This window comes from Bemisia tabaci, chromosome 6 (assembly GCF_918797505.1).
Source record: "Bemisia tabaci chromosome 6, PGI_BMITA_v3".
Lineage (NCBI taxonomy): Eukaryota > Metazoa > Arthropoda > Insecta > Hemiptera > Aleyrodidae > Bemisia > Bemisia tabaci.
Genome location: NC_092798.1, coordinates 45142901 through 45158110, shown reverse-complemented (window position 1 = coordinate 45158110; position 15210 = coordinate 45142901). Strand labels below are relative to the sequence as shown.

The window sequence follows — 15210 nt, the reverse complement described above, 5'->3', positions numbered from 1 at the left end:
TCAGTCCAAAAAGTATCTGATAACGATATCAAATATCAAAATATTAGAGAATGGGTCTGTGCAATTGTCTGTGAAATTGCTTGTTCCAATATTGAATTATTTACTTATTTCAATGTTTTTTAAGTAATGACGTTTTTCTAAATTCCCACCATCATGCCAGATAATGAGTTAGTGCCACAATCAAAGGAATCACACAATGACTTGTGCCTAGAACCACCCGAGTTACCAGCCTTGCCAGTGGAGGTATGGAAATTACCAGGTTTTTAATCTTTAATTAGGTTTCACTTTTAACAACTTACTGTGCCTTTCCTGTATTTTTTTATGAATATTATAAAAACACTACTATAATTTACTGGATGAACAATTTTAAAGGTCTCCACAAACCCTGCTTCCAGAAAATATAAGGTCTCCAAGTTCGTAGAAGTGTTTCTTGAGACTTGACTCCAATCAGATTATGGAATGATTGTTTCAGATCAGTGAGATCACCATCTGATTAGCAGTCTTTGAAAGCATGAAGTGATTTGTTGCTTCATGGATCGAAGTCACCTCTCGCACAAACTAGCCTCGTGTCCTGTTGAAAGAACTGTTTCGTTTAGTTTGAACAAGCTAGCTTGAGAATAAGTATTTAAGTGAATATTGAGGACCTGGGTGGAATAAGATAAGGGAACTTTTGAGGTAGTGCTACATTACCTAAAAAAAGCCCTAAAATTTTCCTCATATTTCGAAGAAAGTCCATGGAAAATTCAAGATAGATTGGATACTCATATGAGACAGGGGAAATTTCTGTTCTATGGTATCTCCATCTGTTTACTTCTGAGCCCATATTCTACGATCTAAGTAGAGCTCTCATAGTGGCGTCACGTGACCCTCAATTGCCCCCAAAGATTGTCGGCCAGACAATCTTTGAGAGTCATGTGACCCCACGCAGCGCCACTTTGACAGCTCCACTTTGAACATTTGAAACGGGCTCTATGCAGAGGGCTGAGCGGACAAGCATGAGACATGGGCACAAGGCGAAGACAAGTTGAAAATGTAAGTAGTGCTAGTAGAATGAAAACTTTTTCTACTTTTTTCAGTAATTTTCTTACTTTGAGGTCTAAAGATATTCGACACAAATTAAAATGTAAAAATCCTTCAAGCTGTGAATAAGTTGGCAACAAGAGGCTCCTGAATGGTCATTGAATGAATTTTTGGAGCTCCTGAGTGAAATAAATTTTGACAAGAATTGCCTAAATAAGCAATATTTTAAGATAAATTTCGTCAAAGAAATCATAAAACGCAAGAATAATTTTATTCTTGCGTACTTAGCTCTTAAGTTTTTGTGCCATTGTCTAGAACTTTGTGGGTCAACTAAATTGATCAATATATCTTTGTTTTGCATAATCATCAATCTTAATGTTAAAAAAAAATAGGGGAAAACCCGCATGTATAAATCATTAAGTAGGTACTTACAGTATATAGCACAGTTCAGTAAGTTAAAATTTCATGCTTGTATCTTGAAACGCCATTTCCCGATAAGTGCCCTTATTCCACCGAGATCCTCACTTTTGTATGACCGTATCGTTTGGGAAGCATGCATGTGACGAGGCTAGGAATTTTTTAAGGAGGAGAGGGGATAGGACCGTTCATCTCTCATGAAATCTAGGTAAGTAGTAGTATTGAGAGCATCTGAAAAAAAAAAAAAAAAAAAAAAAAAAATTGAGGGCATCCATAGCTTGCATCAGATGAGTCGATGTATTTATGCCAAAAGGAACTCTGTGCATTAGGTTTGTGTACAACCTATTCCTCGCAGCATAAAAACGTCCAATTAACAGTTGACAGTCCTTTTGACTTTCATTATCAGTTGGCTTTGGTATTTGTAGGCACAATTAGCGTCACATTACCCTCGGTCATTCATCGATCGTTCTTGGACTTTAGCAGTGATGTTGCTTGCAAGCCTTATTTTTTATGTGTTCATATACTAATATATAAGAACATAATCAACGGTGAAACTGCAAAAATGCATATCTCGGTCACGGTACTATTTCCAAATCTCCCCTAATATTTTATTTTTGAAATGGAGGCCAAATCAACATTACATATGGCTTGAAGTTTTCTCAGAAAAGAAAGAAATGTATAAAGAGGAGAAAAATCACTGACATTTTTAAAGAATGATTCAGTAGTTTTCCATGTAGAAGATCAAGTATGACAGGAAGTCTGTAATGCGAGATACGCATTTCTCCAGTTTTACCATCGATATACCAGCCTGACCTATGTATGACAAAACTTAAAACATAATTTATCGAATCATATCGACGGTGTCAGTCGGCAAGCATATAACTCGGTTTGCGACGTCGCAGACTTCCTGTCATACTTTATTTTTTAAACGGAAAACTACTCAATGGCAATTCTTCAAAACTGCCGTGATTTTTCTTCTCTGTGCGAAGGAAATTCAGCAAAAACTTCATGGAATGATGTCAGTTTGTTCTCTTTTGAAAAAATAACATAGAGGCGGAGATTTTTAGACACCGCAAACGAGTTTTGTGATTGCCGACTTACACCGTCGATATGCTCGATGATGTGTGGATGGTTCAGTTGCACATCATAACACAAATGCATATCAAAGAACACAGCGTACTAATTCATTAGTAAATTATCCAAATCCTACTTTTAGCATTAGGTACCAACAAAAGTTTTTACATTTTTCAATATTTTCTGTTTTTTCTCAGGTCATCACTCACATTTTGAAATTTTTACCATACTCTGACCGAAAATGTGCTGGACTAGTCAATCATCTGTGGTTAGAAGCGTCTCTAGATCCTTGTTTTGTCTGGCGGCAAGTGGTCATTTTTGACCATGTCACACTTCAAGACAACGCGCCGCCTTTGACTATCATCAGGAACAGTTCAAGACTGTATCACCATTTCGTCTTTACAGATTTGGAAATATGTCTGAAGATGTCTAATTTTTGGGAAGAAAGGGGTCCTGAAATTCATTCCTTAGTAATCAATAGATGTGATATTGTTGAAAGACAATTTGTAAATATACTGATGGCTTGTCCAAATCTGGAAACATTAGAATTAGAATGCTGCAGTGAGCTGCTAATGTCTGGAAGACTATTTGATGATGCTGCAACATTGAGTGCTTTGTCAGGCAGACTGGCCAAGTTAAAAAATCTTAAAATTGTTACTAATCGTTATTTGTCGGATGCACTTTTCAATAGATTTATTGCCATCGCTCCAAATGTTGAAATGTTGTCTTTAGCTGTCTGTCCAATATCATTTCATCCTGGTTTATACAAAAAATTTTACTCTAGTCATGTCTTAGAAAAAGAGGAGGCTCCCTCAGAAAATGTGTTAACATTCTGTAATGTGCTGAGATGTTTAATCAAGAGAGCACCGACAATCAAGAGCCTTGATTTTACCTGCACCCTAGTGGACAGCACTGCGTTAACAGAGGTTGCAGCTTTACCAAATCTCAATTTAGAAAGTATCTCTCTAGTCACTTGCGATCAACTTAGCAACTCTGGAATTTTGGCCCTGACACAACATCAAAAGAGCCTCCGAGTTTTGGACCTGAGCAGTTGTTCTCGGATCACCGACGTAGCACTTATCAGTATTTGTGACTCACTGAAGATGTTAGTGGAACTCAGCGTTCGTAATTGTCGAGCCATAACGGATCTTGGTGCTTCTAATTTTTGGAAACTTACATCTTTGGAGAAACTGGATTTTTCTCAATGTGAGTCAGTCACATCAGAAGGTGTACAAAATGGCTTATGCAAGAATCAAAACAAAACATTGAAAAGTTTGAAAATGGCCTCAATGAGTTTAGTAGATGATCAGACTATAATCAAACTCGCAGAATGTCTCCCGAATTTGGTTCATTTGGATTTAAGCTATTGTTTCAATGCAGTAACAGATTTATCAGTGCAAGCAATTTTTCAGCATCAAATATGGCTCCGAGTTCTTAAACTCACTGGCTGTGATGACGTAAGTGATGCTGGATTCACCGGAATGAGCGTCGCAACATCAAGTAGAGTTCCGGAGCTGGAACATCGTGATGAAAATCCGCTACGAATTTCACTTGGCAGTAGAGCTGAGGAGGAAATTATGAAAGATGCTAAACGTAAAAAAGCAGTTCAAAAAATGTGTGAGCTGAACCTATCAGAAGTTAAATCTCTAGCCAGATTAAGAGGTTCGTAGAGAGCTATTTTTTCCTCTCCCTTTCACCTTATTTAAACTAACTTATTGCTCTTTATAAAGCACTGACACTTGATATTTTTCCCCACTAAACCAAAAGGCAAATATATTACCTCAATGAGTTCATAAGGATGTCTTTACAAATGCGGGGAATTTTTTTCCCATTTCATTTCTATATTTGGCGAAGTTTGAAAAATGTATATTTAGGTGAAGAAACAAGATAGTGAAAGCTCGCAAAATGATGCTCCACACAGAGGACTCTTACCTAACCTGATATGATGAGAGAATTGTAGCAGCTAAATTAAAAAGCCCATCAGTTTAACACTTCGCTTATTAAAATTAAAGAAAAATTATGTGTTAAAAAAGGGGGTTAATTATTTCTAATACCCAAAGATGTTTTTCTGAAACATTCAACAGTATAGTTTCCTGCTTTTGGACAAAAGGATTCTGAATTTTTCAATTGAATACCATTAAACTAATGGATTTTCAGTATTATTTTGTTTAAATTGAGAAAAATTAGGGCACTCAAAGCAATTCCAGATAGAATTAGGAGAATTAGTAAATATCTCATTTTTTTCTGATAGTTATATTTTTATCTGGTTTTCAGGTCTACGGGAGTTGAATCTGAATGGTTGTAACAAAATTACTGATGTAAGCCTTGAATATGCCTTCAAGTTTCCAGAGCTGCAAATTTTAGATTTAAGCAAATGTCAACAGGTATGTTTAAAATTATTTCAAGGGTCTTTGTTTTTTCAAGTGTTAAAAGCCTTGAAAAGTATCCAGTAAAATTTCTGGGAAGAAAGTACATGTAAACACTGTCGCAATGCAGGCAAAAATTTTTAGGTGCTGTCCCATTGATGTAGGTACTATAGTATTGAAGGCAAAGAGAACCGACCAAGAGCAGTGATGAAAATTTCCGCCTGGGTAGACCACTACAAAATGGCGCCCTCGCCGTTTGCATAGTTGCTGTGTAGATTTGTGCGTCTTTAATTGTTTTTTGAACAAAGTAAACATGCTTACTGATTTTTAGCCTTCAAAGACACTCTTGAAAGCATTTTGTGGCCGTAGATCCAACATTTTGGATAAAAGATAGGCAGCAGTCAATAATGTTTTCAAAAAGATTTCAAAGGAATAAGTGCAGAAGACGGTATTAAAGAAATGACAGGAAAGGATGCAAAAATATATTGGTCGTGATGATACGTACTGCCAGTAGCAGGCTGACAACTTAAGGGAAATGATAATTAAAAGTTGATGATTATACTGTTTGGTAGGAATTAATTATAATTAAAAACCTTTAAGCAGCAGCTGTACCACCTATTTTCAAATCCTTGTAATTTTGTCACTTTTTTTAGTAAATAAAATGTCCTGTTTTGGAATTAGGAATAATGTAAGCTGTAAAATGAGACCAAGATCGGCTCAATAGTCATCTCAGTTTCAGATTTACAGCATCAGTAGGAGAATGATAGCCCCTGCGCCTGCGCGGGAGTTTATTCAACAAAAAGTTTTTTAAAAGTTTTTCAACAAAAGTTCCAAAAGTTTATTCAAAATTGCAAAATATCGAGAAAAAGCAGGGTTTGTTTTGGAGAATAATGTTGCATTTGATACAGTTGTCGACTTTTGTATCGAATGCAATGTTTTTTCCCCAGAAGAGTTCTACTTTTATCTCTCTGAATTTTGCAGCTTTTTGGTCGGGAATGATTCATTAGGTTCATACACAGGGGCTATTGTCCAAGTTTTGGCTAAAAAGTCAAAATTTACCAAGATTTTTACTCAATTGATGCAATATATCATACACCAGTTTTACCGTGCAAAGAATCGCGGATGAATCACCTTAAACTAAATAAGGAATGCAGGCTTCAATTCTATTCATTAATAAAAGCAGCACCATCAGGTCAGCTGAGAAATGGAATTTTTCACCTAAACATTAGTAAGTTCTGCAGCTTGGCAAAACGAAAGAAACGTAATGGATTCCTGAAAAAGGTTGAATTCTAAGCAGAGGAATCCTTATTTACTGGCCACACGTCAGTCTTTCTTATGAACCCAATTTTTTTTTTTTAAGTTCTTGATCAGACCGGAATAGAAAAGTCATCCTGCATTTTTTTCTTTGAAAAGAAAATGTTTCTCTTTCTTAATTTCAGATCACTCACCATGGTCTCAAATTTGTTGGCTTGCATAATCCAAGTTTGGAAGCCATAACTCTTTGTGAATGCTTTAACTTGACTGATGAAGGAGTGGTCTTACTTTCAAAATCATTACGAAGATTAAAAACTCTCAATTTAGAGGTTGGTCTGGAGAAGCTTGTATGATTTCAGAAACACTTTTTATTTTGTATACATTTTTATTAAGATTGTGTCATGTAGTTTTTTATGAATTTCCATTTTCAAAACCACTGATTGTGAGTAATTTTCAAAAGCATTGTACAGACTGGTAGATGTTTTAACTTTCTTTTACAAGGATTGAAGTAAAAGTGAGTAACTAGAGGACATGATTGCGTTTGAATGTCGGTTAGAAAGATCATCATAATGAAATGAAAAGAAAAGCTAATGAAATAGAAGAGAATCAATAGTAATTAAAAATTTAATTCAAGAAAGAAAATTACCTCTAGAAGATTGTAACCTTGAAAGCTTTAAATTTCCTACTATCATGGGCCTCTAGATAAGACATGTACTAAAACACTGAGCAGCATATTTTCTCTTCAAAACTTTACAATAAATAGGAATTGCTCAACGGAAAGTTTGGAAATCAACTCCTAAACAAGATATGAATTTTCACAGCTAACATGGTTCTATGGCAAAGTTACAAATGACATTTGTATAATATAACTTCCATTTGATCTATGTTGTAAATCGACGGTGAAAGTCGGCAATCACATAACTCGTTTGCGGTGTCTGAAAATCTCCGCCTCTACATCATTTTTTTTTTAAGGAGAACAAATCGACATTATTTCTTGAAGTTTTTGCAGAATTTTCTTCGCATTGAGAAGAAAAATCATGACAGTTTTAAAAAATTGCCGTTGAGTAGTTTTCCATTTCAAAAATAAAGTATGACAGGAAGTCTGCGACGTCGCAAACCGAGTTATGTGATTGCCGACTTACACCGTCGAAATACTTGCTATTACCTTGTTTAGAAATTGACTATCAAACTTTCCATTGTGTGAATTATTTTCTATGCAAGATTATGAATAGGAAATATGTGACGTTTATCTCTAGTTCAGATCTTGTTTAGTGGCTCAATGTCATGGAAACGTAATTATTATACTATGCATTTTGTGTTATGAATTATTTTCATTCAAAATCTCTCTCCAAAATGCTGATCAGGTTTTTTTTTCAATGCGAAAAATCCAAGCAATTTTGTATGGAGTGAAATGTCTTTCAGGTTTTGTTGTAAACCTGTTCTGCTTACCGGTTGAAGACTAAACCCCTAAAGCATAACTCCCATACTATCGATTTTGAGGTAGCCATGAAATATGTAGTAATGTTTAGAAGATGCTTTAGGTTTTCATGACATGGTCAAGAAAATAGAAAAAGCCAATCTAAAACATCAAATTATTGGTAACTCAGTAATGTCAGAGTGAAGGAAATATTCATTTTTTTGATATTTTGAAAAATCGAGATTTTTCAGGTATGCTTTTCCATAGCCTAGCCATGAATGTATGAGAACTAGGCTCAGAAATTTGGTTGTTCATTTTCTGTTCCTAAGCGGCTGTACCCCCGCGGTTAAATAGTAATAAAAGATTGACCAAGGGTGGCACTACCTCCATCAAATATATTAGGGGCTCCATTTGAGGGGGACGGTATTTGCCCAGCCCAGCCTTTTGTAATTGGGCTGGGGAAAACCGCTTAATGACAGGGAAGGAATAAAGAGACAGGAAAATCGTCGGAGAGAATTTGGAAGACTGCGTCTGCCGTTTCCAACATGAGGAGCTAAGCAAAAAAACCCTTCACTTTCTTGCCCAGCCCTGCAATAACCTGAAATAGCGCTCTAGACAAATGTAAAATGGTTTGTACGTGACAGTCGTAAGTAAACCACTTCCAACTAATCTGACATGAATTTTATGTATTAAAATAGATATCATGGATTTTTCTTTGTAGCTTTTGAAACATATTCAAGAATCATTCAATCAGCTGGATGATAAAAAAAAAATTGATGATTCATGTGGATTGTTTGACTACTTTCTTCAATTACTTTCTTGACTTTGAAGTACGAATCTCTTATTATTCAGGGTTGCAAGCAGCTAACAGACAGGAGTATAGAATCAATCATTGATCACTGTAACAGTTTACAAAACCTCAATATTCGGCACTGTAGCAAAATGACGTCTCCAAATGTGAGCCGCCTGTCCTCCAGTATGCATTCTTTGCAGACTCTTTTTGCCTCTCCGCAAAGCACCTCCTCTGATTTTCAGTGCCCAACTCCTCCACCGATTCCTTTTGGTAAGTCTTTTATCAAGTTAACATTTGATAAAATTTCTAAAAATTAAATCACCATTTAGCTGCTCGTTGCGGTGGGTTTGGTGATAGGGCAAGCTGTAGCAAATGCCATGAGGGGGGGGGGGGGATGTGGCGTGAACCCTCTCCCTCTTCTCAGAGGGGACTCTGCAGAAGCATTTTTAAAGCTTGGATACACTGTTATCTCTTTTTTCTCCATTTCAGGAATAGAATTCAATAGAACGGCTTGAAAAAATAAAGTGTTACCCCTCGCTCTCATTCCTATTTTTTTCATCCATTTTGTTCCCTTTTATCTTGTTTTCAAACATCAGAGGATCAGCTGCTTTCTCTTACCTCCCAGTTTTCTACTTATTCAAGGCACTCGTAGTCCCAGTCCAAGAGCTTAATGCTTTTTACAGTGAACTCTCAATAATTCGAAATTGAAGGAAAACGGCTTTTTCTTCGAATTAGCGAGGTTTCGAAATAAAGAGAGTTCGAATTAAAGAGCTTCTATGTGGAGAAATTTCGAATTAAAGAGGTTCGAATATAGAGGGACAAACGGACGGATTTATGCCAAAAGGAACCAAAAATATTAGTTTATTTCTTTTCGGAAGTAAAACTTACTCCAAGTTATTATTAATTATTCATTATTTATATTTAATTTTAAAAGTATTAATTTTTATTAATTACTCTACTCACACAAGAGTAACCTAAAATACTAGAGTTTTATTTTTGGAAGTAGTCTTCAGTTTACTTCAAATTGTAGAGGGAATGCGCCGTCTTATTTCGAATTATAGAGGGAGGACCATATTTACTTTCCACACTTCGAATTGCAGAGAGAATTTTCGTCGCAAATTTGAATTGTAGAGGGCCGCACCAGCTTTAGAATTTCGAATTAGCGAGGGGAGAAAAATACATTGATTTTCTTCGAATTATCAAGAGATTTTCAAGGGATATAGACTTTCCTTCGAATCAACGAGGTTTTCGAATTATCGAGAGTCCACTGTATTAATTACTTATATTAGCTTCAAAAAGAACCACCTCTCTGTGTTTGAAATACAATTGAGACTTGCTCATTCACCACCAAGTAGATCCAAGTTGTAGAATTGGAGGGCACCAGCTCAGAAAGGAGTAATCTCAACATTGATGGAAAGAGGAAACGATAGAGCTCATGGAAGGCAACAGCAACACAATGGAAACAAGGGTCGAGGGAAGCGAGCTGCAATCGAGCATCGATCGTTCAGACTTTGTGCACACGGCATTTTCCTTCCAACTTGATTTTTCTCGTTTGAGTTCAGGCGTTTTTTTCAGCCCACAAAAAACAATTCTCCAAACAGGGATTGGGCTTTGTTCTGGCCGTGCAGCGCTCTACGCCACCTTCATCTTGGCTTTGTTTTTTCTTTTGTGGTTTCTCGCGAATTTCCGTTTCCTTCCCTTCTGTTTTTACCACAGTTTACTCACGTTTCACCTTTTGTCAATTATACTCGGCCAAAATTAAATAAATTTCATGGGTGTAATTTCCTTCTTTCTTTTGAAACCTCAGAGCAAGCAAAGCTTGCCTTTCTTATGATGGCTTGCCACTGATTGCACTGTTAGTTTTATTTTAAAGGAATTTGTGTATTCCAGCAACTTGAGTGAGTTTTGCAAACACTTGTAACTATCGACAGGAATAGGACCTTGTAGAAGTTGCAGGACATGCAAGAGTGCTCAAGCAGAGGCTGCAGGCGAAGTTTTCAATGAAACTTTCTTCTTTTTTTTTATTGAAAAAGACTGCCTTGGTGTTTTAAATTTTGAGCACGTCATGAGCTGACCTCGTTTTTCTGACAACCGTCTTGTGTAGCGAAATTATGAATTTGCGAATTTTTTATTTAACTGCTACTTATTTGTTAAATTGCATAATTTTTTATTTTGCAGGCAAGAAGTTATAGCAATTAAAGCCATGGCGCAGGAAAACCCGAAGACGCCATGAAATGATTTGACAACGCTATTTTGCCGAAGAAGGTTAGAACAATGGATTTTACATCCTCTGCCTTTAACTAAATTAATATAATGGAAATTGTTGGATTTTCTGTGTGATCATTCTCAATTCCACTGTATTACACCTAGCTATACATACTTGCAAGGTATAGCTCACCTGTTTTTTTAAGCTTGCAAAACATGGAATTAAAGTATATTTGTGGTTTAAATTGTTCCACATACCCATCTGTGAAACAATAATTAGAAAGGTAGTATGTGTATTATTGTCAACCACCGACAATTCTATGAAATTCCCTTTCTCTATCCTAACCTTATTTTGTTGTTATTTCTTATTATTTTGATCAAAATGTTAAATGTAATTTTATATATTTAATCATTTATTAAGTTTATTAAATGGTATAATTTTTCCAAGTTACCGCCCTAGGCCAAGGACTTTTTTGAAGTTTTCAAGCTGTGTGAAATGCCCACAGAATAATTTAATTTGTGTTCTTTCGAACGAATCATTTGCAGTTTTAGTCGATAAGTGGTAGTTTTCTCTTGTTAGTCAAGATGTCCGTCAAGTATTTTTCTTTTATTGTTACTCACGTATCTTTAGGAGAAAAGTAACTTTGATGTGTTAGAAAAGGACTAAATGATGACGAAAGAGGAAATACAGACATATTTACTCAGGTAAACTTGACACTAAAAAGACACAAACTACCTAATGAAGATGGACAACTCAGAGAGTGAGTAAGTACAGAAGTGCCAGTGCGCTTGGACACCACAGATGTCACACGGAAAGATTGCAGACTGGGCAGTAGGATTACTACCTACAATACACCTCCTTAATCCAATAATGTGTGATAAACAAATGATTAAAGAGAGGATGAAACAAAGGAAAGAGCTCCTTGTAGGGGCCTACAAAATTTTTCTTGGTTGCAGTATGTTTTCACCGCAAAAGTCATGCTTTTTTTGTTTAAAATTTTAGTTAAAACATCTGCAGTCGTAAGATCAGTTGATGAGTATTCATGCATTATGACATCATTATTGGTGGCTTCACAAATGAAATGAAGACGTATATCAATGTGTTTGGCTCTATTATGAACAGCTGTATTTGATGCCAATTTTCGGGCACTTTGATTATCATTCAAAGTTGAAATATTAATACTTCTTTTAACCTTGAACACTTCATGATGTAAATTGTAAAATAATACGGCTTCTTTTAAAGCTTCAACTATACTCGTATATTCTGCTTCAGTTGGCGATAGGGCAACTGTCAACTGTTTTTTGTTGCACCATGAGATTGAAGCATTAGCAAATTTGAACAAATATCCAGTGTATCATCAGCATAGGCTGTAATGTGCATATCTGTTTTCTTGAAGACAAGACTGAGCTCTTAAGTCCCTTTCAAATAGCGCAATGTAAGTTTTGCATCTTACCAGTGAATTGGCTGAGGGCAGCTATCAAACTGACCAAGGAAGCTGACTTTATAAGCTATATCAACCTGCAACTAAGCACATTAGTGCTCCAATAAAGCTTTCATACGGTATATTGGTCAGGTCCACAATTTCAGTCGGTGATTTATCCTTGTCTTGCTCCTCAGATTTTTTACTATCATTTTAAAGAGACATCAAAGGTGCAGGTATTGATTTTCTCTCCGACATGTGGACACTTTCAAAGAGTCTAAGAATATAAGCTTTTTAATGGACAATAATTTGCACCAATTTGCCCATTTCCATTTAATAGGTTTCCTATCTGAGGGACGATTGGCAAGAGTCCATGCTTGGTCTCTCAAGAAAGAATCATACAGAATCTTCTTTTACAGCTATTTTCCATTTAAAACTATCGTCGCCAGAAAGGGCTTCTTAAAGAGTTTTTGGCTCTCCATTAACCTCACTTACAGAATTATAATAAGTTAAACACAACTGATCAGTAGGCAGGAAAATTGAAGCCGTTAAAGCGTCATCTATTTTATGAGTGGCCCCTAAATAATTGTTCACCCGCCCCATCTCTTTCCATCATCTCTCATAATTCTTCATTAGTCCATTGCCCTTTTCTATGACATGTGAGGTAACTTTCTTCTTCAGTACCTATAAAGGAGGTCCACAGCTGTTGAAGTCTATTGTAGGACTTTTTAAAACGCTTTGAAGACTCATATACTGCTAGTCTTCAATTTAGTTAGCTTTTATCAAATGTAGCCCTAAGCATTAAACTTATTAAACATCAACTGTGGCTATGTGTGAAAAGAATCAATTTTGTACTTGTCTAGCTTATTTTTGTACATTGCCTTTTAATAATGTTCCATACTTTGTCAAAAAAACTGTCAGTGTTTTTACGGATTAAGAATGTTGACTAAATGAAAAACACACCCCTTTACTGTAACATCTGAGAAGGCGAGAAATAAAAAGATGGGAGCAACAGCAGTAATTTTGCACGTAAACTTTAAAATCATATATCATAACATTTCCGCTCCAACTTTATATCTTTGATGAAACACGAATCAAGTTTGTCATTTGAAATTTTCAGAGCACTTTTCAAGCATCCAAGGAAAATTCAAGAAGTTTTGAAGAAATGTAAACTAGTTTTCCCTCTTAAGAGTAAGGTATGGTGGAAAAGTTTGCAATACTTATTGAAAATCAGAATACCTGATTTCAGATTTTACTTGATTCATTGCATTACTTGAGAAAGCCCAACATGTTGTCGAAAAGGACGGAAAGCACTTGTGAGTGGCCGTAATCTGTCATTTTTTTTTTTTCATTCTTTTCGTGTTTTTGTATATGGATTTTGAAGTACCGATCTTTGCTTTTCTAGTAAATAAGAATGAGTATTTCAGAGATGCATACCACTAGAGATCATTAGCCTCTCATAGGAACATATGAGGACATATATGTAACATAGCGGTCGCTGACATCCGCCCATTTTTTATGGCAAACGCTTTTTTTTTTCGAAATCTAGAGCCTCTAAGAATGCATGTGCTCTAAGTCTCCAGACTTCAGCGAAATTTTCGGCGAGATATGATCTGAAAACCATGTTTGTTTGTAAAAACAGCGGATGTGTGAATCTGTTTTTCCCCGGCCCGCGCGCAGGACACTATGGGGATTGAACCCACTTGCGTTAACCTGCCCCGCCCATCGTCCATGGCTGTATCTGACACTCAAATTATACGTATCAGTACTGTCCTCGCCAGAATTGTTGACGACGATTTTAACTGATTTAGAATTTCTTGCCTTGTTTTGTGTAAAAGTTACAAACGTTAGTTTCTTGTTCAATTTTGTTAAATGACTCAGCATTGACTTACTTTTGGTTCATTTCAATCGTTTCGCCAGCCTTACCTTTCCTGAAGACTTTGTTTCATGCATGAAAAAGTGTTTTCAGTAAAAATAGCGGATTTCACATTTTTTTCAAATCGCTGTTACACCTTCAATTTTTCACTTACATAGATCATAAAACGTGTGTCTTTTACCGGAAGAGTCGCTCTTCGTGAAAAACTTTATACGAATCCTCTCGGTTCTACGGGCGGAAAAGTGCAAAGCTTCAAAAACTTCAAACGTGATTTTCTCACAATGTGAAAACTCGACATCCGCTATTGTTACATATAAGTCCTCATATAAACACATAAAAAAATGTTATTTAGACAAAGAAATATAGTGAAATAAATGGGAAGATGAAAATGGAATTACTGTAAAAACTGAGGTATTGGCGCAATCACTTTCTTAAAACTTTCAATAACACTCCTACCTCCGTAGTAACCTGCATGTTTGTTTTTATCTGTCTCTGAGGAAAAGAGTCCTAGTGTATTTGCAAATTTTTAAGGAAACTTTTTTTTTTTGGACAAGTTTGGTTGATTAGATCTACTAGCTGAAAGGCCTTTCTTGTTTCCCCAAAAAATTGTAAGCAAATTAGTTCACGGTTTGTTCTACAAGAGACCACAAAGTATTATTCTTAGCTGAAAATTGTACAATGGCAGATTGACTTTTTACCTCTAACTGTGTTGCTTGGAACATCATACTTCAAAACCCCATTACTGAAATTTCGTTTAGCATTTTTGTGGGGTTTTTCTTTTGTGCCACAGCACTAGCAAGACACTGCTGTATACAATGGTACCAAAAACTTGATTTTAAGCGTTTCAGCTCCAAGCAGGTAGACATTTACCTCAATAACAATTTGATCGCTCATCTTATTTTGTTCTTGATAATTTTGACTCATTTCAATGCACAGATTTGGTGTTTATACAAAGTAAATGCATGAAGATGAAGTGAATCCTGAAATATGTATTATTTAAAGAATACAAAGAAGAACAAAAGACTATTAGTATGAAGAAATGTAAAGAACAAAACAGTTAAGCATAATTTTTGTCAGGGTACTATTTCCATTTGAAACTACCTAAATATAAGCTCGCATCTTTTAACTTGTGCCTTCAATTTCATTTCAGTATGTATATAAAAACAATTTTTTTGGTTCTTTTAATGCCCTGGAATCACACTTTTGTTTTCCAAGCAAGTTATTTATGTCATTAAAGTCTAGTAAGTTGAAACCAAGTGAATAGTTTGTGATTACTTTTTTCTTACCTAATCTAGATGAGAAGTTCTGTTAGTATCTCCTACCAAAAATAAAGAGAAAATCTTGATCATTGAAGAGCAAAGCAAAAA

At 35.7% G+C, this 15210-nt stretch overlaps 1 protein-coding gene across 1 annotated transcript; it reads left to right on the top strand.

The window, feature by feature from the left end:
- Positions 1–6: 6 nt before the first annotated feature.
- LOC109042900 (uncharacterized) lies at positions 7–13215 on the top strand. Its single transcript, XM_019059871.2, has 6 exons — positions 7–243; positions 2709–4173; positions 4786–4895; positions 6317–6460; positions 8401–8611; positions 10520–13215. Exons 1-6 carry the CDS (start codon positions 154–156, stop codon positions 10531–10533), a joined length of 2034 nt encoding a protein of 677 aa, XP_018915416.2. The 5' UTR covers positions 7–153; the 3' UTR covers positions 10534–13215.
- Positions 13216–15210: the final 1995 nt, after the last annotated feature.